Source organism: Myotis myotis, unplaced genomic scaffold (genome assembly GCF_014108235.1).
Source record: "Myotis myotis isolate mMyoMyo1 unplaced genomic scaffold, mMyoMyo1.p scaffold_m19_p_1, whole genome shotgun sequence".
NCBI lineage: Eukaryota > Metazoa > Chordata > Mammalia > Chiroptera > Vespertilionidae > Myotis > Myotis myotis.
In genome coordinates, this window is record NW_023416313.1 from 161,545,246 (window position 1) to 161,571,987 (window position 26,742).

General features: G+C 42.9%; 2 protein-coding genes and 1 long non-coding RNA gene across 5 annotated transcripts in view; 2 read left to right on the forward strand and 1 right to left on the reverse strand.

The window, feature by feature from the left end:
• The first annotated feature begins 7,168 nt into the window (after positions 1 to 7,168).
• On the forward strand, positions 7,169 to 11,460 carry LOC118664488. Its single transcript, XR_004970327.1, has 3 exons — positions 7,169 to 7,277; positions 9,713 to 9,841; positions 11,382 to 11,460. It is a non-coding gene; the product is annotated as an uncharacterized LOC118664488 (long non-coding RNA).
• Positions 11,461 to 22,574: 11,114 nt separating this feature from the next.
• LCMT2 (leucine carboxyl methyltransferase 2) lies at positions 22,575 to 24,726 on the reverse strand. Its single transcript, XM_036299213.1, has one exon. The coding sequence runs from the start codon at positions 24,694 to 24,696 to the stop codon at positions 22,639 to 22,641; it is 2,058 nt and encodes a 685-aa protein (XP_036155106.1). The 5' UTR covers positions 24,697 to 24,726; the 3' UTR covers positions 22,575 to 22,638.
• Positions 24,727 to 24,849: 123 nt separating this feature from the next.
• ADAL (adenosine deaminase like) overlaps positions 24,850 to 26,742 on the forward strand; it is a 30,706-nt gene continuing 28,813 nt past the window's right edge. For all 3 annotated transcript variants that reach the window (XM_036299274.1, XM_036299284.1, XM_036299267.1), the window contains exon 1: positions 24,850 to 25,081. The gene's annotated coding sequence lies outside the window, so the exon portion shown is untranslated. The remainder of the gene's footprint in view (positions 25,082 to 26,742) is intronic.

A 26,742-nucleotide genomic window follows, 5' to 3' on the forward strand; every position in this document is an offset into this window, starting at 1 on the left:
AAACATCCAAGGTGAGTTAGTCCAGGTGGGTTCCCCAATACCTTTTTCCCCAGGATGGTCCTCTGCTCCTTAAAATGATGGAAGAAGAGTAATGGAGGAGTTTTGCCTAAACATCTAAAACCTGGAGAAGGAGGTGTCATGAGGTTGCTGGCTTCATGCTTCTGGGTGGATGGTGATGATATTTTTGAAACAGAAAACACTGTGTGAGGACCAAGTTTGGGAGGTCAGAACATGGGTCAGGTTTAGGATTGTGGTTGACTTTGAGATAACCATTAGATGTATAAGAGAGAGGCTGACTAGGCAGTTGAATAGATGAATCTGTAGCATAGCAGAAAGGTCCGGGTTAGGGACATAAAATGATAGTCATGGGGGCCAAGGATTTGGATGAGTGCCTGTGTGAAATGGCTGCAGAGTGAGAAGAGACCCTAGGAATTCCAGGATGAGTAAAGGAGATGATGGCCATGGAACCAGAGAGGTATCAGGAAAACCAGGAGGTGGTTGTCCTAAGAAGCCAAAGTGTTTCAAGAAGCTGGGAGCGTTGCCCTGGCTGGCATGGCTCAGTAGTTAGAGCATCAGCTGCACACTGGACAGTTGCAGGTTCGATCCCCACCCCCGGTGCATGTGGGAAGCAACCAGCCCATATCTCTCTCACATCCATGTTTCTCTCCCCCCACATCCCCCCTCTCTCTCCCTCCTCTCTCTCTAGAAATCAATGGAAAAAATATCCTCACTTGTTGGGTGAGGATTAAAAAAGAAGAAGAAGAAGAAGAAGAAGAAGAAGAAGAAGAAGAAGAAGAAGAAGAAGAAGAAGAAGAAGAAGAAGGAGAAGGGAGTGCTGCCAAGCCATAAGTAACATAAAGTATGAAAAGTATACATCAGTATGGAGACTACTGTACCTTAGTGAGAGAGATTTAGATGGTGTGATGGTGGGAGAGGAAAAGACATTAGAGAGAGTTGAGGACTACATGGGAGAGGAGAAAATGGAGACAGTGAATGTGAGCAAAGTTAGAAATGACTTCCTTTTCTTTTGCCAGGCTTCATTTTTGTTCTTTTAAAAATAATCAGTGAAACCCTAGCCAGTTTGGCTCAGTGATAGAGTGTCAGCCTGTGGACTGAAGGGTCCCGGGTTTGATTCTGGTCAAGGGCACGTACCTTGGTTGCAGGCTCCTCTCCAGCAAGTGCCCTGGTGGGGGCTCATACAGGAGGCAACCAATAGATGTGCTTTTCTCACCTCAATATTTCTCTGTCTTTCCCTCTTTCTCCCACTCTCTAAAAATTAACGGGAAAATATCCTCAGGTGAGGATTAAAAATAATAATAATCAGTGAGGGAGGAAAAATGAATGAAGGAAGAATTTCAGGAGACCAAGCGGCAGAGGCCAGTAGAAGGGAATTTTTTCACTGTCTCTTTATTTTCTACTCAAAATAATCTATATATATAAAAGCCTAAATGACCAGTCAACCAGCTGACCATTCAACGCACTGACCACCATGGGGCAGACGCTCATCACAGGAGTGGAAACCACAGGATTGGAAACATGGAACAGACTGATGAATCTCAGAGGGAAGGATGGGGGAGGGCGGGAAGAGATTAACCAAAGATCTTACATGCATACTAGAGGCCCAGTGCACAGATTCATGCACCGGCGAGGTCCCTAAGCCTGGCCTGCACCCTTTCACAATCCGGGAACCCTCGGGGGATGTTGGAGAGCTGGTTTTGGCCCAATCCCTGCAGGCTAGCCCAAGAGACCCCACCGGTGCATGCATCTGTGCACCGGGCCTCTAGTATTCAATAATATTTAAATATTACCCACCTCTGTGAATGAGATTTCACATTTTTGATTTTCCAAATGTCTAAATGGATCTGGATCCCTCACTTTAGAAGAAAAGATATGCATGGTTTCTTATACTGGCTGCTTCCTTCAAAGAGACAATGGAAGCAGAACTTACTGGTATTTGTAGATATAACTTTGGATCTAAACTCAGTCCCTCACTTAGGGCCATGTCAGTGGGAAGGTTTGCACTATTTGTAATTTTAATACAAAAGAGCAAGTTGGCACAATTTGAATAGAAATTTCTTACCAAAATCCCAAAGCAATGTTAAATGTGGAACCATGAGAACTTTATCATCTGGAAAAGATGCAGCAATTCTTGATTTAACTTGCTTTTATGTTTGTTTGTTTATTTGTTCCCTCCCCCCAACCTTTCTGGAGAGTATCAGGAGAATTTTAGGCCAAAAGGGGGGATTTGACTGAGGGTATCCCCAAATAACAACTCAGGAAGTTTGATTGTGAGGGAAGGGTAGCATCTGGAGAGGTCAAAGGAGGAGTTTTCACTAGTCAGAGAATTGAGCATCATTAAGTGTTGATAGGAAAGAATGAGTAGAAAGGGATTAGTTAAAAAGATACAGGAAAGAGAATGAATAATCCAGGCACCTCAAACTCAAATATCTGAGGAGCCAGGTAGATAATCTAATTCCACAAAATACCACGTGCGGGCGTGCACGTACGGTGCGATTGAAACTTTGTGGCCCATGCGCAGAAGTCGGTATTTTGTGGAAGAGCCACACTCAAGGGGGCAAAGAGCCGCATGTGGCTCTAGAGCCGCAGTTTGCCGACCACTGACTAAATGAGTGACGCAGTGGGATGTGAGAAACAGACAAGACTGTCGGGAACTGCGAGAGACTGGAGGGTTAAGCTCCTTCTATATGTTGGCCTGAGGCTGGGGGAGTTCTGAGGGATGGTGGAACAGTTCTTGATTGCAATGGTAGTATATACACAAATATATATGTTGATCAAAACTGGTGGAAGTATACACTGAAAAAGATAGATTTTGCCTTCCATTTTTCCTTATGTTAAGTAAAATAAAAATATCAGGAAGAGAAACCTATGTGAGTTGGACATAGGATGGTGGAAAGATTTGCCTTAAATGGAGGAGAGATATAGTCTCTATGGTAGCAAGAGGAAAGATAGTAAAGAAGGGAAGGTGGGCAGGCAAGTTTGTGATAGAAATTTGAGGGGGTTTTGATCTGATGACCTCTATTTTGCCATTGAAGCAAGAGGCCCAGTCATCAGCTTACTATGAGGTGAGAAATGGGAAGTCAGATATTTGAGGAGAGTAGTGATGGTTTGATATAACCACAGAGGCGAATTCCAGAATGAATGAACTGGAAAGAGGTGACAGGATTGTTAGGTAGTATTTCAGGCCTTTCTGAGGTTGGTGATAATAAAATTAATTAGTAATAATAATAGTGACTAAAAATAAAACTTTATATTTTATATAAAGGAATTATGAAGGCAAAACTAGGGCTGGTATATGATTTTATTAGAGATCAAAACTACTACTTTTTACTTGAGCATCTTGACTTGCATGGTCACTTCATGGTTCAAGATGGCCAACCCAGCTGTACCAGAAGACAAAAAGGGGGCTATTCTGCTAAATCATATCTCTTTAAGCTTTCCTGCACCAACCACCCAACATTCTCCCTCAATTTGCTGGAATAAAGTCACATGACCACACCTGCATACTGGGGCAGTTGGGAAATGCAGTCTTTTATTCCTGGCAGCAATGTGTCCAACTAGGCATCAGGGTGCTATTATTAAAGATTATATATTAGAGCATGGTGTTGGTAGTCTCTACCACAGTGATCTGTCCTGTGGTGGGCTATCTGTTCTTCAATGGAGCATCTCAGGATGTGGCCATAGAGAAGCCTGAGAGTTGATTTCACCAGAAGAGTTGGGGTTTTATCAGATAAATGGTATAAAAGTGCTAAAAAGCAAGAGCCTCGAACTGTCTTGAGAGAGTGACTAAAATCATGAATCATGGATTGTAAAAAGGTTTGGGAGAAAAGTGAGAGAAGGAGGAAGTTGATGGGTGCAGAGAGAGTAGAGACAGTAATGACGTGGACAGCCTGATGCCACGGTGAAAGGGGCCTGAGGTAGAAATTAAGTGGGTAAGTTTGAGTAGTAGGAGGTCGTGGTGGAGTTAAGTTGTAGACAGACAGCTGCTAATCATCATTTTAAAGAGAGAAGATGGGACAACGACACTCTGAAGCTTAAGTGAAGATCAGGGAGTAACAAGAATCCACCAAACCTCTTCCCTGTTTCTCTCTCCTCCCCATCTACTTTCTACTTCTATGAGTCTGCATCTGTAGTATTTCAAACTGAGGGTGTATTGGGCACATTGTATGCCTCACCTCACATCCCCTCAGCCCACTTTAACTCCAGCTATTTCTGCAACAGCCAGGTGTGACCTGACAACATACCTCCTCGCAGGAGAGACCTGATAGCACTGGGTCTAAACCTCATCAGGAGCCTCTCACACTCTGTCTCAGTGTTTCTCTGACCTGCTGGGCACTCACTCATTTGCAAACCTGAAAAGGGGGGAGAAAGTCAATACCCAGGGCCCAATCCTTGACCACTGGGGACCAGGATCCGGTAAATAAGTGCTCCCTTTTATCTCATTCAGGGCGGACAATTCTTAAGCACATTCTACTTGGCTCTCCAGAGGATCCTAGCAGGACTAAGCCCCAAGTGCCCATAACAGTGACCAGCTTTATAAGACTTTTTAAAAATTTGTGCTAACACATAACGTGAAATTTACCACTTTAAAAGAATTTTGCAGTGTATAATTCAGTGACATCTAGTAGATTCAGTTGTGAAACTATCACCACTGGCCAATTGCCCAACATTTTCATCACACACACACACAAAAAAAAGACTTGTACCCATGTAGCCATCACTCTTCATTTCTCCCTAACCCAACACCTGGCAACTACGAATCCCTAAGAACTTGCCTAGTTTAGATATTTCATATAAATGGAATCATACAATATGTATCCTTTTCTGGCTGGATTCTTTTACTTAGCATATGTTTTTGAGATTCATCCATGCTGAAGTGGGTATCAGTACTTCATTCCTTGTTTGCTTGTTTGTTTAGTAAAACAAAATTTATTAGTCCCTCATTCCTTTTTATGGCAGAATAATATACCATTGTATGGATATACCATGTTTTGTTTACCTATTCAGCAGCTTATGAAAATTTAGGTTGTTTGCACCTTTGGCTATTGTGAATAGTACTGCTATGACCAATAATACATTTTAAAATTAAATTTATTAGGGGGACATTGGTTAATAGGATCATATAAGTTTCAAGTGTACATTTCTATGATACAAAATCTGTATATTACACTGTGTGCCCACCACCAAAATCAAACCACCATTCGTCATCATATATTAGGCCCCCTCAAACCCCCACTACCTTCTTCCCACTGGTGACTATTGCACTGTTGTCTGTGATAACACATTTTTACATTGGCTTTTCCTCCTTTCCTGTCAGTGTGGGAGATAGAATGGTATGAAAGAATCTGGAGCCCGACCAGGAGTGGGGATCAAACCTGTAACCCAGGTATGAGTCCTTGACTGGGAATAGAACCCACAACCCTTCGGTGGTTGGGCCACTGCTCTGTCCATTGAGCCACACCAGCCAGGGCCCCTGGCTCCTTTCAATCCTCATAAATACCTGGTGAGGTAGGCACTATTATCAAACCCATTTTATAGATGAGAAGACTGTGTTGGGCCCAGAGAGACTATGGGACTTACCTCAGGTCACCCAGTGGTGAATCCAGGTTCTAAAATGTGTTCCCTTTCTACACCTCATGTTATTGCCCATGAAGGGTCTTGCCTTTTCAACTTTTACTAAAAGGATGGGTGTTATTTCTCTACAAGGAGTAGGCACTCTGATCTTTTCTCTGGTTGCTGGACATTCTGTAGCTGCCTGTGTACATTCCACACCAAGTTTCTGTGACTAAGTTTCAGCCGTGGCCCAAAGCCCCCTCTGATCTCTTGACAAAGGAATATGGAGCAGGAGCACCCTTTCCTGGTTTGCATCCAATGGTCCCATGGCTCCTAGACCCCTGTCACAGGCCCAAGGACTCCACCTGGGCTTGACAATTACCTGTTTGTTGTTTTGGGAAGGTTCGACTTACATGTGGAATGAACTCAAGCAACTCCCTGGACAAATTTTAAACCACAGGAAGAGCCATTAGGCTAGGCAATGAAAGGTTTATTTAGAACCTGACAGGTAGAACCAGGTTAAGATCCTTCTGCGTCAGTCTGTTGCGATGTTAATGATTGTTCTGGTTTGGATTCTCATTGGTTAGGAGAGACTTTGGGCAAAAATCATTAAGGTGAGGTGTGGCTGTTCTCTAACCTAAGCAAGGGGCCAGGTCATTTAAGGATGGCTACATGGCTAAGCCATTGTTTCAGCACTTTCACCAGAGCCCTGGCTGTGAGATGGTTTCATCACCTGAAGGGTGTTGGCTTGGGATCAAGGAAGAGCATCATTACCTTTACACCTTGGTCTCCTTCTCTTGAGCCCCCACTTCCCCCCCACCCCAGTCCATTATTTATGACCCCTAAAATATCTACAAATGAATCAATAAAATAGAGCTCTTGTGGAGGCAGCAAATCAGGATTGTCATTAGAGAGGGGGAGGGGGTGGGAATCCCCATTTCCTTGTAAACACAGCATCCTGAAAGAGAGCATCTAGAATCAGGGGTGGGCAAACTTTTTGACTCGAGGGCCACAATGGGTTCGTAAACTGGACCGGAGGGCCGGAACAAAAGCATGGATGGAGTGTTTGTGTGAACTAATATACATTCAAATTAAACATCATTACATAAAAGGGTATGGTTTTTTTTTTTTTTTTAGTTTTATTCATTTCCAACGGGCCGAATCCGGCCCGCGGGCCGTAGTTTGCCCACGGCTGATCTAGATAGTGTTTAAGAATGAGACAAGGTGCCCTAGCCAGTTTGGCTCAGTGGATAGAGTGTTGGCCTGCAGACTGAAGAGTCCTGGGTTCAATTCCGGCCAAGGGCACATGCTCAGGTTGGGAGCTCAATCCCCTGTGGGGGGCGTGCAGGAGGCAGCCAACCAATGATTCCCTCTCATCATTAATGTTTCTATCGCGCTCTCTCTCCCTTCCTCTCTGAAATCAATAAAAATTAAAATAAATAAATAAATAAGAATGAGACAAGGTGTTCTGGGGTGCCCTGTGACTTACGCAACACCTCAAGGCTGGGGCAGGTGAGGTACTGATTAACCATTAACCAAAGTTCCAAGGTTCAAAACAGCAGCTGTTTCTACTAGTGGGAGAGAATTACTCACCGTCCCCTAACAATGACACTTATCTGTGGTCTCGGAAAGGAGTAAAAAACATGCTCCCCAGAGGGGCCTACTATCAGGACAGACATTATTTCCTCTATGCGCAGGATCTGAAGGTTAGTACTCACTCTTAATGTTTAACCTATAACAAATAAGATTATAGTGTGGAATGAGAAAAAGGAGTCTGATTTCTAAGGCACTTGATATAAAAGTAGCAGAATTTCTGGATGAGAGAATTACTTCCAGGTTAACTCATTTCCCAGTACTAGTCCCCAAACTTGGCCATCCCAATTAGTTTTCAAGTTAGGATGTCTGGACTGAGCACCTGGGGCAGCTGCCTGCACTACATCAGCCCCAGGAAATACCACACGTTTCCATCATAGTTTCAGGCTTGGTTAGTTGTTCTGGACAAAAGGACACCGGTTCCCCTCAATGGCTTGTGTTCAGCTGCTGACCAATGCCTTGGCTATTTGACTTCACTGTGGCATGAAATCATTGGCCTATAAAAGGAGTAGAGGCAGAAAGGGTTATGTAAGGTTCAGGTCTCAAAGTCAACAGAAAGGAGTTTCAGGTTGCTGGCTGACATTGCAGAGAAGGGAGTTTGGCATTTCAGGGGCAGGGTCCACGCTGCCTGTAGGGCCAGTCTGACCAGCAGCACACTCTCAGAGGAACTTCCCTCAAGCGCCAGCTGGATGGTTCCAGTTTGGGTCTATACAGCGTCAAGGCGTTTTGTCATGCACTTAGTTTCTCTTACAAGGCAGATGAGTGAAGTGTGGGATTCAGCCCAAACCTCAGAGCTACCGTGAGACTGGATTACTACAGGATTCTCAAACCTGAGTTAGAATCCTGACTCTACGATTAGCCTGTGCCCATGAACAAATTACATCCCTTCTCGAAGCCTCCGTTTCCTCATCTTCAAAGGGAGCAGAATAATAATATACCTCTCCAGGTTGTGAGGATTTCAGGAGATAAAGTTTGAAAGCACTTGGCCCAGTTCTGGGCACAAAGTCAGCGCTCGATAAATAGAAGGGATTATGACTATTTGAAAAGCATATATCTGCTCAAGTAGGGCCCTTCTCTCTTCTCAGGATTCCTTATTTGAGCTAAAGGAGCTCTTGGCTAGGACCACAGAGGTTGACCAGTTGGTAATGAACTTCATTACCTGTCATCCCATTTCATTTCTGGGTAGTTCACTCACTGTCCTAAAGGGCTTACCTATGGTGATTACCTCAGCAAATGACTCAGGTTTTGGGGTAATGAAGGAGGCAGGATTATGACTTGTTGACACCTTATTTGATATAATAAGTACAGCAGGGTGAAGGTGTTTGTTGAGAATCACAAGGCTGCGTCCAGCATCTGGAAATAGCTGAGCCTCACAGAGGCCTTGAGTTACCACAAAAGTTTTCTTTTGAATGCAGAACAATGATGATAATTTACATTCTCTAGATTTCTAAATTCACCTGTCCCTTGACTGAGGGATAGTCTCCAATATCAGGGAGATAATATATGTTACTTTTTTAAAAAGTTATTTATCACAGTGTAAATGCAACAGAGAGGATTTAAGATAACAAATGTCTGTCATTAAATTCAAAGATTAGCTTCACTATCTCCTTCCCATTAATTAAAAGCTTAAATTTATAGATTGAGCCTAAAAATCTCATTGTTTCCCATTAAATCCCACCTTAATCCTTGAGAAACTGATCTGTGTCTGACATATTGACACAACCAACATATCCCAAACTCAATTCATTGTTCCCCTTAAACTGCCTCTCTTTCTCATTTTGTCCATGGCTTTACAATGTTCTAGGGATCCTTTAAAAATGTAAGTCAAGCCTAGCTGGCTCGGCTCAGTGGATACAGCATCGGCCTGTGAACTGAGGGGTTCTGGGTTTGATTCCGGTCAAGGGCACATGCCCAGGTTGCTGGCTCAATCCCTGATAGGAGGCAGCCGATCATTGATTCTCTCTCTTCGTTGATGTTTCTATCTCTCTCTCCCTCTCCCTTCCTCTCTGAAATCAATAAAAATATATTTTTTAAAAATGTAAGTCAAATAATATCTTTATACACTGTAATATTCAGGTTTTCATATGAGTGAGAACCCAAACATAGAGATCTTGGTGTGATCTCTGATTCTTCAACCACCTTTCCTCTCTGTTCAGGAGTCACCTGGTCCTGTTGCTGTATCATGGTCATACAGACTGGTTAAGATCCTGAGTTCCATCAGTAGACCTTCCTGGGTATGATGCCTGGCTTTACCACTTACAGCTGTGAAACATTAATCCTGTTACTTAACATCTCTGTGCCTTAATAGCCTCATCTTTTAAATATGAAAAATAACAGTTAATTCATCATAGAGCTGCTGTAATAGTTAAGTGAGATAATGTGCCAGCAATTAGTAAGTACTTGATACAGTTCTGCTACCAATTTTATTATTACAAATAATCTAGAATATGTTCCTTACTCTCTATTTTATTGTAGCTGTTCCATTTTAAGGTTTTATATTTTTGTCCTGGGCTACAGATACTGATGTTTAATTTTATACTGCTTCCAGATTTCCCCTCATTACCCTGTCCTGCAGAGCTCTGCCAAACTGGTCTTCCTGCCCTGGGAGTTGCCTAAATCTATCTGAATGTTTTTACCACCCTTTATTGGACTTCTCCTCAGTTTTGAGGAGGTGAAGGTGAGAGAGTAGAAGATACCCATACCTCAAGTCTTGCCATACTCTCTCTTTCTCTCCCTTCCTAGACCACATGGCTTTCAGCTCCCTTTTCATTTTTTTTTTTTTTTAATTTGAAGGTGGAGATGTTCCCTGATATGTTCAGGTATTTATCTTTTTTTTTTTTTAATTAAATCTTTATTGTTCAGATTATTGCATTTGTTCCTCTTTTTTTCCCCCCATAACTCCCCTCCTCCCAGTTCCCGCCCCACCCTCCGCCCTCACTCCCCACCCACTGTCCTCATCCATAGGTGCACGATTTTTGTCCAGTCTCTTCCCGCATCTCCCACACCCCTTTCCCCCCCAGGAATAGTCAGTCCATTCCCTTTCTATGTCCCTGATTCTATTATAATCAACAGTTCATTCTGTTCATCAGATTATTTATTCACTTGATTCTTAGATTCACTTGTTGATAGATGCATATTTGTTGTTCATAATTTGTATCTTTACCTTTTTCTTCCTCTTCCCCTTCTTAAAGGATACCTTTCAGCATTTCATATAATCCTGGTTTGGTGGTGATGAACTCCTTTAGCTTTTCCTTATCTGTGAAGCTCTTTATCTGACCTTCAATTCTGAATGATAGCTTTGCTGGATAAAGTAATCTTGGTTGTAGGTTCTTGGCATTCATCACTTTGAATATTTCTTGCCACTCCCTTCTGGCCTGCAAAGTTTCTGTTGAGAAATCAGCTGACAGTCGTATGGGTATTCCCTTGTAGGTAACTGAGTAACTGAGTTTCTTTCTCTTACTGTTTTTAAGATTCTCTCTTTATCTTTTGCTCTTGGCATTTTAATTATGATGTGTCTTGGTGTGGTCCTCTTTGGATTCCTTTTGTTTGGGGTTCTCCGCGCTTCTTGGACCTGTAAGTCCATTTCTTTCACCAGGTGGGGGAAGTTTTCTGTCATTATTTCTTCAAATAGGTTTTCAATATCTTGCTCTCTCTCATCTTCTGGCACCCCTATAATTCTGATGTTGGTACGCTTGAAGCTGTCCCAGAGGCTCCTTACACTATCCTCGCATTTTTGGATTCTTTTTTCATTTTGCTTTTCCGGTTGGGTGTTTTTTGCTTCCTCGCATTTCAAATCATTGACTTGATTCTTGCGCTCCTCTGGTCTGCTGTCGGGAGTCTGTATAATATTCGTTATTTCAGTCCGTGTATGGTTAATTTCTAGTTGGTTCCCCAATATAAGATCGAGGGTCTTATTAGTTTTCTTGTAGATCTCATTAAGTTTATCGGCGGCTTCTAAACAGTTCTTGAGAGACCTTAAAAGTGTGGTTCTGAACTCTATATCTTCCATTGACAATTTTGTCCTGTTTCTTTGTCTCCGCATTTTGTTATCTCCCTTTTCATTTTTTATGCTCTTCTCTTATGTCTATCTTCTTATTTTGTACTCCAGTGTCATGACCTAAAGATAAAGGCTAAATGACCTAAGGGAACATTGAAAGGATATGAGAAAGTTCTGTCTCCAAGAAGTTAAACACCCACAATGAGAGATCCTTGTTCAGTTTGTTTATAGAGTGCCAGGTGTTGGGAACACAGCAATGAATAAGATACTATTCCTGCCCGTAAGAAGCTTCAATCTGGAATGAGAAGACAGACTAGAAAACAGATTGTAACTCAATATGGTAAGTGAAATATGGATGGTATTTACAAGGTTCTATGGCGATACAGAAGAGCAATCCATACCATCCTGAAAAGGGTTTGAGGGCATGGTGGATTAGAATCAGGGAATGCTTCCCAAAGGTAAGCTTTGAAAGTCAAGTAGGAATTGTATTACCAAGGTTGGGATGGTGTAAGAATAAGGCAAGAGGGGCAGTATCAAGAACCCAACTGGGAGTCCAAGTGGAGCAAGCAAGCTGAGTGGTTATGTGGTCGAGTCTTGGAGACCAGTAGAGCTTGCAGCATGGCTGACCAACTGAAGAGCAGATTGCAGAATTCAAAGAAGCTTTTTCACTGTTTGATAAAGATGGTGATAGAACTGTAACAACAAAGGAATTGGGAATTGTAATGAGGTCTCTTGGGCAGAATCCCACAGAAGCAGAGTTACAGGACATGATTAATGAGTGGATGCTGATGGTAATGGCATAATTGACTTCCCAGAATTTCTGAGAATGAAATTTGCCTCAAATCCATTCCAAGTTGTGTATTTGTTTCCCCCCCCCCAAAAAATGTACCCCTCTCCCTTCCCCGAAAAGGTAGAGCACTGCAAGTAAAGAAATGGAGGCATGAAACAGTATCGTGTGCTTTAGGACCTAGGACAGGGGTGGGCAAACTTTTTGACTCGAGGGCCACAATGGGTTCTTAAACTGGACCGGAGGGCCAGAACAAAAGCATGGATGGAGTGTTTGTGTGAACTAATATAAATTCAAATTAAACATCATTACATAAAAGGGTACGGTCTTTTTTTTTTTTTTAGTTTTATTCATTTCAAATGGGCCGGATCCGGCCCACGGGCCGTAGTTTGCCCATGGCTGATTAGTGTATAGCTTAATATAAATGGGCTATCAAATAAGGAGATGAGGCATTTGGGATTTATGAAAAATCTGCTAATGAAGCATGTTTACACAGTATGTATAATAAATATTAATATAGAAGGAAATAAAAACCAGGAGGGAAAAAAAAAGACAATGGGTCTGAATGAAAGTGGCTCCGGCAGAGGCTCTGGGAGCCAGGAGCAGCCAGGCTTGGGCTATCTCACAGAGAATTTGCCCCTTATTCTTTTTTTCAATGTATTTTTATTGTTGATAGTATTACAGTTACCTCCCATTCCCCCCCCCCTTAGTCTTTTTTTATTGATTTTTTTTTTAAGAGAGAGAAGAAGGGAGAGAGAAGAAGAAGAAGAAGAAGAAGAAGAAGAAGAAGAAGAAGAAGAAGAAGAAGAAGAAGAAGAAAGAGAGAGAGAGAGAGAGAGAAAACATTGATCAGTTGCCTACTACACATGCCCTATCTAGGGATCAAACCCACAACCTAGGTAAGTGCCCTCACTGGAAATTGAACTTGATAACTTTGGTGCACAGGATAAGGCTCCAACCAACTGAAGCCACACCAGCCAGGGCTCCTCCTCTTCTTCTTTTTTTTTAATTAAATCTTTATTTTTCAGATTATTACATTTGTTCCTCTTTTTTCCCCCCATAACTCCCATCCTCCCAGTTCCCACCCCACCCTCTGCCCTCACTCCCCACCCACTGTCCTCATCCATAGGTGCACGATTTTTGTCCAGTCTCTTCCCGCATCTCCCACACCCCTTTCCCCCCCAAGAATAGTCAGTCCATTCCCTTTCTATGTCCCTGATTCTATTATAATCACCAGTTCATTCTGTTCATCAGATTATTTATTCACTTGATTCTTAGATTCACTTGTTGATAGATGCATATTTGTTGTTCATAATTTTTTTTTTAAATATATTTTATTGATTTTTTACAGAGAGGAAGGGAGGGAGATAGAGAGTTAGAAACATCGATGAGAGAGAAACATCGATCAGCTGCCTCCTGCACATTTCCCACTGGGGAAGTGCCCGCAACCCAGGTACATGCCCTTGACCGGAATCGAACCTGGGACCTTTCAGTCCGCAGGCCGACGCTCTATCCACTGAGCCAAACCGGTTTCGGCCATAATTTTTATCTTTACCTTTTTCTTCTCCTTCCTCTTCTTAAAGAATACCTTTCAGCATTTCATATAATACTGGTTTGGTGGTGATGAACTCCTTTAGCTTTTTCTTATCTGTGAAGCTCTTTATCTGACCTTCAATTCTGAATGATAGCTTTGCTGGATAAAGTAATCTTGATTGTAGGTTCTTGCTATTTATCACTTTGAATATTTCTTGCCACTCCCTTCTGGCCTGCATAGTTTTTGTTGAGAAAGCAGCTGACAATTGTATGGGTACTCCCTTGTAGGTAACTGACTTTTTTTCTCTTGCTGCTTTTAAGATTCTCTCTTTGTCTTTTGCCCTTGGCATTTTAATTATGATGTGTCTTGGTGTGGTCCTCTTTGGATTCCTTTTGTTTGGGGTTCTTTGCGCTTCCTGGACTTGTAAGTCTATTTCTTTCACCAGGTAGGGGAAGTTTTCTGTCATTATTTCTTTAAATAGGTTTTCAATATCTTGCCCTCTCTCTTCTTCTGGCACCCCTATAATTCGGATGTTGGTACGCTTGAAGTTGTCTCAGAGGCTCCTTACACTATCTTGATATTTTTGGATTCTTTTTCTTTTCCGGTTGGGTATTTTTTGCTTCTTCGTATTTCAAATCTTTGACTTGATTCTTGGGATCCTCTTGTCTGCTGTTGGATCTCTGTATATTATTCTTTATTTCAGTCAGTGTATGCTTAATTTCTAGTTGGTCCTTTTTCATATCCTCAAGGGTCTCACTAAATTTATCGGCGGTTTCTAGAAAATTCTTGAAAAACCTTATAACCGTGGTTTTGAACTCTATATCCAATAGTTTGCTTTCCTCCATTTCTGTCATTTGTGATATGTTTCTTTGTCTCCACATTTTGGCTGCTTCCCTGTGTTGATAGAGTGGCTTTCTGTGCTAGGTGTCCTATAGGGCCCAGTGGCTCAGCCTCCCCAATTACCTAAGTTGGACACTCTTGGTGCACCCCTTTGTGGGCTGTGTGCACAGTCTTGTTGTAGTTAAGCCTTGATTGTTGTTGGTATCAGTGGGAGGAATTGACCTCCAGGCCAATTGTCTGTGAGAATCAGCTGTGTCTACAGTGGGAGAACTTCTGTGCTGAAGACACCCTTCTGGGGCAAGACTTGCTTCAGTGGGGCTTTGGTGCTCACTGAGTCTGCCCACTGAGTGTGTCCCTTATGGGTCTGAGGGGTTGTAATCTGGATGGTCCCAATCTGACCACTGGGTGCACGGGCTCTTGGATCTCTAAGGAGGTGCTAATTTAGCCTCTGCCTGAGGCTACCCAGCAGGAGCTATGGAGAGATCTGCAGATTCCTCTTCCTTGTTTGGGGTTTGAAGGTGCCCAAATGAGGCCCAGCTGTGAAGCAATGCAAGCTGCTGTGGGGCCTTGGGCCTTCTCTTGGAAGTTCTGGGTCTGTCTGGCCCAGCTGAAGTTTGTTAGGTAATTTTCAGATTGCAAAGGGCCAGGGCATTCATATGCAAAAGCCTCTGCTAGCAGCTTGGGTGGGGCTGGGTCTCAGGGAATCAACAGGGCGGAGCAAACAGCTATGGCTGATCCTCAGCCCTGTCCTAAGAGGCCCCCGGGTCTCAGTGTCCCGTCTCAGTGTCCCGGTAATCACTGCAAGCACCTCTGAGAGAAAGCTGCCCTCCAGTTTCGCCTGATGTCAGACAATACATATGAGTCCTGGGTCCCCAGAGACTCGCCCAGAACTGGAGTTCAGAGCAGTCGGGAGTTTGTGACTCCCTCCTGATTGAAAAAGACACTGGTGTCCTCCGTTGCCAGCCCTTTCCGTACGCGCACCTCCATACCTCTGCACTTTACTTCCTCACCTCCTCTGAGTCTCAGTGTGCTTTTCTCTTTCCTTCTAGTTGTAGAATTTCCACTCAGCCAGCCTTCCTGTGGTTCTGGATGATGTCTGTTTTGTCTTTTAGTTGTAGTTTCGAAGTGGTTGTGCGAGGCAGCAATTTCCGGTGTTTACCTATGTCGCCATCTCGGTTTCTCCCCCTCTTATTCTTCAAGCTACAATTTGTGTTTCTAGTTCAGCCCTTTTTATTTGCTAGTTCTATTCCTGTATTTGGTCTGGTTATTTACAGAAGGAAAAAAAAAAGTGAGTGAATGTGGAGAGTGAGGAGGGAGGTTATAAAATAGATACTATTTGAATAAGTAGTTCTCCATTTGGATGTTTAACAGACTCCCAAAGTCAACACATCCAACCTAAAACTTCTGATCTATGCCCACAAATCTGCACACCCATAGTCTCCTCCAACTCAGTTGACAGCAACTCCAACTTTCCAGTTACTTAGGCCTAAAGTCTTGAAGCCCTTTCTTTCTTTCTTTCTTTCTTTCTTTCTTTCTTTCTTTCTTTCTTTCTTTCTTTCTTTCTTTCTTTCTCTCTCTCTCTTCTCTTCCTTCCTTCCTTCCTTCCTTCCTTCTTCCTTCCTTCCTCCCTCCCTCCCTCCCTCTCCTCCCTCCTTCCTCCTTCCTTCCTTCCTTCCTTCCTTCCTTCCTTCCTTCCTTCCTTCCTTGAAATTCTGTTGGCTCTTCCTTCAGAATATACCTGAAATTCCACCATTTTTCACCTTCCTAGATGAATCTACATCATCTCTCACCTTGATTACTGCAGCAGCCTTCCACTATGTCCATTTTGAGGGATCCTTTCAAAATGTAAGTCAAATAATATCACCCAAACCCTTTTTAACCTAGATCAAAATCTATTTTTAATTACAATGAATTCCTTTAGGAGCTTTGCTCTTGGCATTCCTTCTGCCTGAAAAAAACATTTTCTCCAATAATCTAATTAACTAACTCTGTCACCTCAAGTCTTTGCTAAAATGCCACTGCTCAGTGAGAGTGACCCTATCTACCCTATTTAATATTATAACCTGCTACCTCCATCCCCATACACTCCTTATCCTCCTTACTCTACTCTACTTTTTCTTTTCTCCACCGTCTTTATCACGTCTAATATAATATATAATGTATTTATTATCTTTATTGTTTAATTTCTGGTCTCCCACTGCTAGGCTGCAAATTCTACAAGGGATTATTTAGATCACTGATATGCTATGTCAGACACATCTAACAGAGCCAACTTAAATGTTGAATGAATGAATGAATGAATGAACGAATGAAAAGTGGATATTATCCATTGAAAGCTCCACTTTATGTTATTCAGATTCCCCTTTCTTAACATGTCTCAGAAGCTAGTGTTGAGAAATAGAGGAATGAGTTGCATGCATCCTAATTCTAGGGACTGAATGAAAAAGGAAAACAAGTCTCCCTATGGCATGATCCTGGATAGAGAAAAGATGAATCTTTTAAAATTTTAATGTTTTTTTTTTTTTTACCCTTAAATTTTAAATGAATAAAGTTATCAGACTTTTTCTGAATTTTGTTTGTATATATGTGTTCTTTAAGGCCTTTTTCTACCACTAAGTTTATAACATGTTCTTTTATACTTGTTCTGATGCTCATAGAATTTAGTTTTGTTTTCCTTATTAAGTTTGGGTCTGATCTTTAATACATCTAGAATTTAGGCTTGTATTTGTGAGAATTAGGGAGCAAACATCACTTTTCACAAATGATTAGCCAGGTGGTGGTCCCAATCATATACCAAATAGTCCAGCCTCACCTCACTAGTTTAAAATGTCACCTTAACATATAGTCTGTTCTTGAATTCTTTATTCTTTCAATCTATTTGTCTATTCTGGCACCAATATCAATCTATTTTTAATTTTTTTAAATTTCTTTATTGGTTAAGGTATTATTTTAATTACTATGGCTTTACACTATATTTTGATTTTCTGATGGTAATCTCTGATCTTATTACAATTCACTATTTATTACTAATTTTAGCCTAACTCAAACATATAGCTATTCATGTGACTTTTTAAAAAAATATTTACTATGTGTCATGCACTGGAAATAAAGATATGCTGGCTGGATTCAATTGTCCAAATATAAATTCAGTGGATTGAGGTCTAGACTGTGCTGTGTGTATTGTATTACAATTTTTTATTTAGATTTTATTTTTCAATTACAGTTTACATTTACTACTATTTTGTACTAGTTTTAGGTGTACAGCATAGTGGTTAGGCAATCATACACTTTACAAAGTGTCCCCCTGGTATTTCCAGTACCCACCTGGCACCATACAGTTATTACAATACACTGACTATATTCTCTGTGCTGTACTTTACATACCTGTTACTATTTTATAACTACCAATTTGTACTTCTTAACCTCTTCACCTCTTTCACCCAATCCACCAACTCCCCCATCCCTCTGGCATCCACCAGTCTCTTCTCTGTGCCTATGTAAACTCTGCTTTCTTTAATTGAGTGGGGTTTTTTGAGGTCTGGTGGTGGCAAAGGTATTTTTCCTCTTAAGTATTGGTTATGTACTGATGTAGTTATAAATAAGAAAGATCATCTTTGCTAACTTTTTCTGAAATAGTAAGCCAAATATGAATCAGAGGTTGAGGCTCTAATGAAAAGTTTAAAAATGTGGGCAAAGACTAGGAAATGCAAAAAGCAGGATATGGTGTAATATCCTAAAAATCATTCTTATGACAATTTATTTCCTAGCCTTAGTCTGCCAATTAGGTGGCACATGACTTTTCATGTAAATATTAGGGCAAGGTCTTTCTTCTCCCTCTATTAAACTTCTTTTAATAAGTCATGCCTAGTGAAGCATCACATTCTAGAAAGATCTTGTATGTATGTGCTCATGAGCACATTTAATTGCATGCTCCCACTCCCTCAGATTAACCTTTTGGCAAAGTTAGCTCATTTCATTTCCAAAAGACATGGGGTAACCATGGTCCAATGTTGAGCAAAAGTAATGAGGATCAGCTGGAAATTGCAATCAGGGAAAAGATTCAGGTGTAATCTGTAACACTAGGAGTAACAATGGGAAGTCTACCACCTTTATCCAGGTCAAAGCAGTTGAATTTTTTTTTTTAATGTTTTTATTGATTTCAAAGAGAGAGGCAGGGGGAGGGAGGGAGGAAGAGAGAAATAGGAGAGAGAGAGAGAGAGAGAGAGAGAGAGAGAGAGAGAGAGAGAGAGAGAGAGAAGAGAGAAGAGAGAAGAGAGAAGAGAGAAGAGAGAAGAGAGAAGAGAGAAGAGAGAAGAGAGAAATAGAAGAGAGAAGAGAGAGCAAGAGAGAAAAACATCGATCAGCTGCTTCTTGCACACACCCTACTGGAGACTGAGCCTGCAACCCAGGTATATGCCCAACCAGGAATTGAACCAGAGACCTTTTTGTGCATGGGACTACGCTCAATCAACTGAGCTACACCAGCCAGGGCAAAACAGTTGAATTTTAAAAACTCTTAAATAGGGGTCTTTAAAACTTGAATACTCACACCCACACACACACAGTAATTAAAGGACTTTTGACATCTGTTTGTGCATGGTAGGCAAAATAGTAATATTCAAATGTAATGTATTTGAGTGTCAAATTGGACCTCCATCCAACAGGTATTTATTGAGCATCTACTATGACAGGGATAGAGAAGTGAACTAGACACACAATTCCTTCCCTCAGTCAAAAAACTGCCCCTTCCCAACCAAGGGCTTATGTCATTGTCCAAGAAAAATAATCAGCCTTATAACTAAACTGTGGAATGACAGAACTGTTTACATCATTACTGATATCCAAGGAACTCTTAACCTACTCTAAAGCTGATTATAAGTTTCATAATTTCTGCTCTACATAATCTCCTTCTCTTTTAAAGATCAAGTCCAAATGTGATTATCCAGGACTCATGACCTACTTTGCCAGCCTAATGCTATTTTATTTCCCTTTCTTCATTACTGTAGTCAAAAAGCTTAGTTTTAATATGACATTAGGCATTATTGGTTCCCATGATGTAGGAACTCACCTTAATAACTAGTTCTTCTATTATTGACCAGATTCTGCAAAGAGCCCAGGCTTCTTTAACACAGTGGTTGGTTACATTTGGGGCTGCCATATGGGAGTATTTTCTAGGAGGTGTCATTTAGGCGTCTCAGAGGGGCTATTTGAGGTTAAGTTTGGGAATCACAAAATGCACATGGAATAAACCAAGACTTTCAAGATCTGAGATCAACTGAAAGAGAAGACCAAGGCAGTGCCTGGCCACTGGAACACATGTTGCATGTCATCTTCCTAACATTACTAAGGAGGATTAAATCTGTAGAAAAATGAAAAATTGACATTTGGTGGTAAAATTCTAAAAGCACACAAGGAAATGGCAACACTGGCCTTTGAAGAACATATTCCAAAAGTTTTTCTTAATCTGTCTTCATATCCTTACTAGTATGATACTGTTTTTGAGACCCTGACAGTAAATTCAACATAATAAATTATCTCCCTTTCTTAATTTTTCTGGCCTAAAAAGAAGTACAACCCTGGCCAGTGGGGCTCAGCTGGTTGGAGCATCATCCTGTACACCGAAAGGTCTCAGGTTTGATTCCCAGTCAAGGCACCTGATCAATGTTTCTCTCTCACATAAATGTCTCCCCCGCCCCAAATCAATAAAAACATATCCTCAGGTGAGGGTTTAAAAAGAAAAGTACAATTACTAAACAAGAAAAAGGCCTTTCTTTAACTCTCATAACTACCCTAGAGCTCCATTCCAGAATTTTAGAACAAAAATATTCAGAGGTGAAATGGAAAAGCAAAAATTATTGTCCAACTGGAGTTCTCAATCTGGCCCACATCTCTGCTGATTACTGTTATGAAACTGGGATCCAGCAGTAGTCCACACAGAGCGCTGTTCCAAAGGCACATAGTAAATGTTGTTGACAAAACTTCTAAGTGCTCTAATGAGTAGAGCTTGAGAAATGACTAATTCCTTACCTGAGTATGATGCATGTATCGGGTTAGAGGTGGAGGGCATGCTTAATCTGGTAATCACTTACAGAAAATGGGATAATTTTCCTGGAACAAGCCTGATTAGTCATGTGCCATACTGGCCAGTGCTCAAGAGAACAGGCACTACTAATTTGGCTCTGGCACATATCCACATTCTCTTTATGATTCCACCCCACCCACCACCCCCAACACCACCTCACCACAGCACCACCTTCTTACCGCCCCCCCAAAAGTAATGAAATAATAATGGTTGGTGGCACCACCTAAAGCATTACAGATGTTCCCAGGGCCTTGGAGTCATTTCTAGGTTAGAATTCTGGTACTATTACATAGCTGAGAGCACTCATTTCATCAATGTTCTGCTTTGATCTACTCCTGAAAGTTGGAAGTAGGCTGTAGTGAACTTAAAGACAGGAATTACAAAGCATGCAGCCTTTTCCTCTCCTGATCATATTTCTGGCAGTAATCTAGTACCTATAGTCTTGCCAGGTGCCTAGCTGTAGTCGGCCTTGAAGTTTCCCCGGACTCTCACCACCATAACTAACAACTTCTCTTGAAAGGGCTCTTGCAGGCTCAGTGAAGCTGAAGCTAGACAGCGGTTGTCTTCTCCTGGGAGCCTTCATCTAACAGAGCCAACATTGTCTTCTCCATACACTTAGGTTTGTGTTTGCTACTCAGTCTTCATATTAATCACTTTTCACACTCATATGTATGCAAAGTTGTTATAAAAATATTGAGGAAGAGAGGAGTCTGTGCCATACTAAGCCCATCAAGATGTTAACATTTATAGTACTGTAGAATCTCAAGGTATTATTAAGCTTTCAAGGACTAAAGACTAACAAGAACTACTGAACTGGTTCACTTAGTACCACTAAAGCCACTACCTTTTGGGACACAATTTAGAGAAATTAAGGCTTAAATTTTAAGGATGAATGCCTAAGATATTTCATTGATTCCACAAGGCTTTCTATGAAAGATGGTCCATTTAAAGGGGATAATTGAGGAGAGCTTAATGAAGATACTAATTGAAAAGGACTGAGCAAGGTTAAGGGAAGCCAAGTCAAGATAGTGAAGTACCTCAGCAGTGATCTAGGGACATGTTCTACATCTGTATTGTCCAGTACCATAGCCATTGGTTACATGTGACTACTGAGCACTTAAAATGTGGTTAATGCAACTAAGCCACTGAATTCTTAATTTTATTTAATTTTTATTAATTTAAGTTCAAATAGCCACATAGCTAATGGCTAGTATATTGAACAGTGCAGCTCAGGTCTAGCAAAGAGCAATTACAATCCTAGGCCTGATGCGGTAAGAAGGAACAATTACTGGAACCTGGAATGATGCAGAATTAGAGCTATACCTTATTACATGGATAAAAAGCTGTGGCCTTTGACAAAAAAAAGGGGAGACTCTGCCAACTTGCAGACTAGTAGGAGAAACACTGAGAATACCCTGCCTCACTCTTCCTGTCCTACATCTCCCTCTGGTGCCTATGACTGGTAATACTCACCAGAAACTCATTGATATAGTCCAGGAATGTCAGCCTCCTGGGGCATAGACCATAGTTAAGGGTGAAGAGTAGAGCTGAAGCATAACATTATCATATCATGTACACAATGAGTTGAACCATCCATTGTTTGATTTATAAGCACTCATAAATCTATATAAATATGGAACCAGTGACAAAAATGGAAAAGCATATATTCCAATAAAGTCCTATATAAAGATCAATGTTGAATCTATCCCAGAGTTCTCTTCTGCACTAAACAGCACCATGCTTTAATAAAACTGTAACTGGGTTCACTTTACGTTTCATACATGAAGAATGAGGTCAATATCATGCCCTTTCAACTATATTCAACTTTAGATTCTTACCAAGGATCTGTGTGAAACTTTTTCCAAAGTACCACCTCAAATCATAAAGCATGAGTGGGAAATTTTTCACTTGACTTAGGTTAAAGGTCACTGTAACTCAATAAGTGGATAAATGCAGATTAGAAAATGGGAGGAAGACCAACTAGATATAGGGATCTAAAGGCCCCAATTCCTCCTCTAGGACTATATGACCACTCTCTTAAGATAGGCCTACTTATGTTTTATTTTTGTATCATCTCTCTGAGTGATGGTATGTTTTAACATAATAGTGCCAATAAAATAAAATAAAAGGAGGGGTGTGGAGTGGGGTAATATCTGTAGCCAAAGTCAAATCCTATTTGTGGAAACCTTTATTGTCTACTTTAGTGGATCCTAAATAAATCAGAAGCCCAGTCCCTACTGCCCAGCACTCAGGGAAGAAAGGTCTAATGTTACTGCATGGGGGTTGAAGTAGGTGCCAAAGGAAAAGCAGTTCCCACCACCTCCAAGGAGCAGGAGCTGTTGCTCTTCAGGAAGGAGGATGCTGGTATGGTTGTGCAACATTAGTGGCCATGGTACACCTGTTGTGTCAATCTGAAACTCAGAGCTCAATCCTGTAGTCAAATCGATAACAGTCACCCTGGGAACTGAGGAGGAATGAATCCAGACCCCTCCAACCAGTAGAAGCTTCCCATTAAGCACATGAGCTGTATGGGAGTACCTTGGGGTAATGGGAGGCTGGATATCAACTGATTCCCAGAGGAATCCACAAGTGGTTGGTTTCAGAAAGACTACAGAGCTCAATGGCTCCTCAGAAGCACCCAGGCCTCCAGCAATAAGGGCCCCCGCTTGCCAGCTGCAGGCACTGTGGGAATGCCGACCTTCAGGTGCTTCCCCCTCCACTGGGATCCTGACCCAAGTCATTGTCCCCACGTGGAGAAAGTGCCAGTCACTCAATACAGGTTCCCCCACACTTCGGCCCCCATAGACAAACAAATACTTCTGATTTTCATAGGACACTTGTGTTGTTGAATGCCGCCAACATGACAAAGTGGAATCTCCTTCTGTGCCAGCTTTTGTTACCGTTACATTTAGATCCTCGGCGCTATCATCCTCACTCTTACAAAAACGAAGTTGGAGAATCCCCACGGCTGGAGTTACTGGGGACAGTCTCCCTCCCAGGACCAGAACCTGAGTATCGGAAAGTCTTGTCATGGTGTGATAAAGGCGTCCATCCCACTGAGCTTCAGTCCCCCGACTGCCTATTGGTTTGCCTTTCCACTCAAAGTCACAGCATCTTGAGAGCAAGTGAAACTTGCTCACTCGGCAATGCCGCCCCTCCTGCTCTCCAAATCCACCTGCGCTGAGAATGCCTGGGCTCAAGAGGACAGAGGCGTGGCCATATCTCTTAAAGTGTGGGCCCTGGCTGTCACTAGTGACCACCTTGGCAAGGAGGGTCCCGGAAGGGGAAGCAGGCTCTACCCGAGGAAACAGCTCTGGGGATGAAAGCACCCAAGTTTGGGAGAGAGTGTCTCCCTTAGAAGCGGCCAGAATGAAATAGTGGGCGCACTTCAGATGCCACTCCTCAAACTCGTCAAAGGGTTCGAGATTTTCCATGCGCCGACGTTCTTCTGCGGGCAGGAGGCAGCGATAGAATTCATTCATGTCCATGGCCCTGCAGGCAGTCCAGCCAGCCTGGAGGAAGCGGAGCTGCTGGGACGCCACGTCGGGGAAGCGGTCCAGGCCATGCAAAGGAGAATTGAGCTGCTGAAAATGTTGCTGCATGAACTGGCCAAAGGGGTCATGCGGCCTCATCTGCTCGTAGATCACGAAAAGAGCATCAGGAAAACGCTGGGCTGCCCAGGCGATGAGGGCCGCTGCATTATCCGGTTCCAGGTAGGTCAGCACGGCCTCAGCGAGGAGCAGAGTGGGTGCGGCTTCATCAAGGCCCGCGGCGGCCAGGGCCTGGTCCAATCGCTCCAGCTGCCTCAAGTCCAAGCCCAGGATGCGGTAGTCCGAACTCTCAAAGCACAGCGCTGACGCAGGGTCCCCGCTCCGGAAAGGCCCGGTTATCGCGCACAGTTCCGGCGTGTCTCTAATCCTCTCCGCTTTGCGCCGCGCCACGTCTGGAAAATCGACCTCAAATACCGCAGCCCAGAACAGGCGGCCTGCAGCTTTGAGGCGAAAATACAGCGAGTCCGAGCCCGCCCCCAGCGACAGGATCTGGGCGCGAGGCGCCCCCGGGGCCGCGCACGTCCGTTCCAGGAAGGCGCGCACGCAGTGCCGGACGGCGCGTGCGCGGACGTAGTACCCGCGGTGGATGAGCGGCGCGCGGCGGGCGCTCCCCGGCACTAGCAGCGCGGCGAAGGCATCGTGCACGTACCCGCGCGTGGCCAGGGAGCTCTTGCTGAGGGCGCTGCTGTCGTTGGTACTCTGCACGGCTCCCGCCCGGCGCTCGCGGCTCCGCGGGCCCATGGCCAGAAGGCGCTCAAGAGCCCCGGCCCGTCACGGTGCTGAGCTGCTCTTCCGTTCTAGTGACCCACCCGGCGGACTTCTGCACGGAAACACCACCCCTCCCCCGTGACTCCTCTTCCGCAGACCAGTTGCGTCACTTCCGGGAAGAGCGCGCCTCGCTGAGGAGAATTGAGGCGGGCGTAGCTTGCGCTAGAATTCCACGGGCTGACTTCTTTGATTCCCCGGGACTGCTGTTTCGCGGGAAGACTGTCCGCTACGGCTTATTGTGACACGTAAACTGTCAGGGCAGCTCGGGTTGTCACTTCTGCAAGCTTTTCCGTGTGAAGGGAAATTTCTAATCTAAGTTCTCATAGTTGACTCAACTGTTGACAGAAATCTGTAAGAGGTGAGTCTGTGGGGACTGACAGCCAGAACTTGTACGGGAAGATCTGCACCGCGGACGCTGGCGGGCAAGTAGAGGAAGGGGTCGGTCCTTGGATACTAACTGCTAGTGCAAATTTATTTAATGCTTTAAAGGTTACAAAGAGAGATCCCACTCAAGTCTGAGAAGAAGTCAGAGGGGTCTGGTGCAAAATGAACAGGCCTTTACAGAGGTTGTGTTTCACCCAATAAAAATTTCCCCGCAGATATATATACTATTGATGGTCTTGTATTCCTGGCTCTGTGCTAAGCTGCCAGTAAGTAAATTACTCAGCCCCAGATTCTCAGCTATAAAATGACATTCCCCTCTACTTTCCAAATTCTGTGATTCTAGGGTCGTAAGGGAATCACAGAGGCGAGGTGATTATTCCCTCATGATACGGTCTGAATCTTGTTGGGGGTTTAAAATAGTAACCATCAAGTTTCTGAGGTGGGTGTTCAGGCATCATCACCAGTAGAAAACTGCCTCCAGAGATATTTAAGGAGACTTGTAATTTATTCATTGGGATTTGGTGACTGACTCGGGCTGAGATGGAGAAGAAAATCAAGATGACTAAAGGTGTGGTTACCTGGAAGCAATATAGCATAATGATTAAAAGTATGAGTTTTGGCCCTGGCCGGTGTGACTCGTGGATAGAGCGTCAGCATTGCGAACTGCAGGTTCTCGGGTTCAGGGCACGTGCCTGGGGTGCGAGCCCCATCCCCAGTAGGGGGCGTGCAGAAGGCATACAGTCAGTGATTCTCTGTCACCATTGGTGTTTCTATCTCTCCCTCTCCCTTCCTCTCTGAAATATATAAAATGAGTTTTGAAATTCTACCAATTCGAGTTTGAATACTGGGACTCAAAAGTTTGAGTCAGGATAAAGTTTTGTTAATTGAAAAGTTTCCTTTAGCTTTAGTGTTTAAGAGCTATCAATAACTTTAGGGAGAGCAATTTCTGTGCAGCAATCAGCAGGATCCACGTTATAGTGAATGGGAAATAAGTAAATGGAGGCAGCCAGTCTAAGTTACACTTTCAAGGAAATTAGCTCAGAAGGAGAGACAGGGCGGTAGTTAAAGAGGAATGTAGAATAAAAGACAGTTTGGGTGTTGTTGTTTTTAGGTGGAAGCAAATACTATATTTGCATGTTTGTTCCCTGAGTGCAGAGAGCCAGTGCGGGGTGAGGGAGAGAGGTTGAAGGAACAGAAAAGTAAGAATAACTAGTGGTGTAATGAGTTAGAATAGATGGGAAGGAATGGAATTCTGGGCACAAATTAGTCTGCGAATCAAGAGAATGGATCTTTTTTCCTCTGGCTTCTGAGGGAAAAAATGGTGTAGATGAAGATAAGTTTTAGGTGTGGGGAGGGGAGACAGAAAGAGGAAATTCATGCCTGAGGGCGTCTGTTGTCTCTGTGAAGCTGGTGGGAAGCAGTTGGGTCTACTTGAGTTTGGAATTACCTTTGAAGGGAATAGGAAAAGAACTCCCCTGAACTTGTTGGACCTTGGGATCCTCATCTCTAAAATGAGGGGACTAAGTCTGCTTTGTGAATTGTCTTAAGGTTGATTGAGGAGCAAATGGGGGTGGGAGGAAGAGTTATAGAACTTTAAAAAAAAATACAGAGAACTATGGAAATAATATTTTAATG

Coding starts and splice junctions, on each gene's coding strand:
- LCMT2 (XM_036299213.1), bottom strand. CDS start 24,696: ATGGGCCCGCGGAGCCGCGAGCGCCGGGCGGGAGCCGTGCAGAGTACC.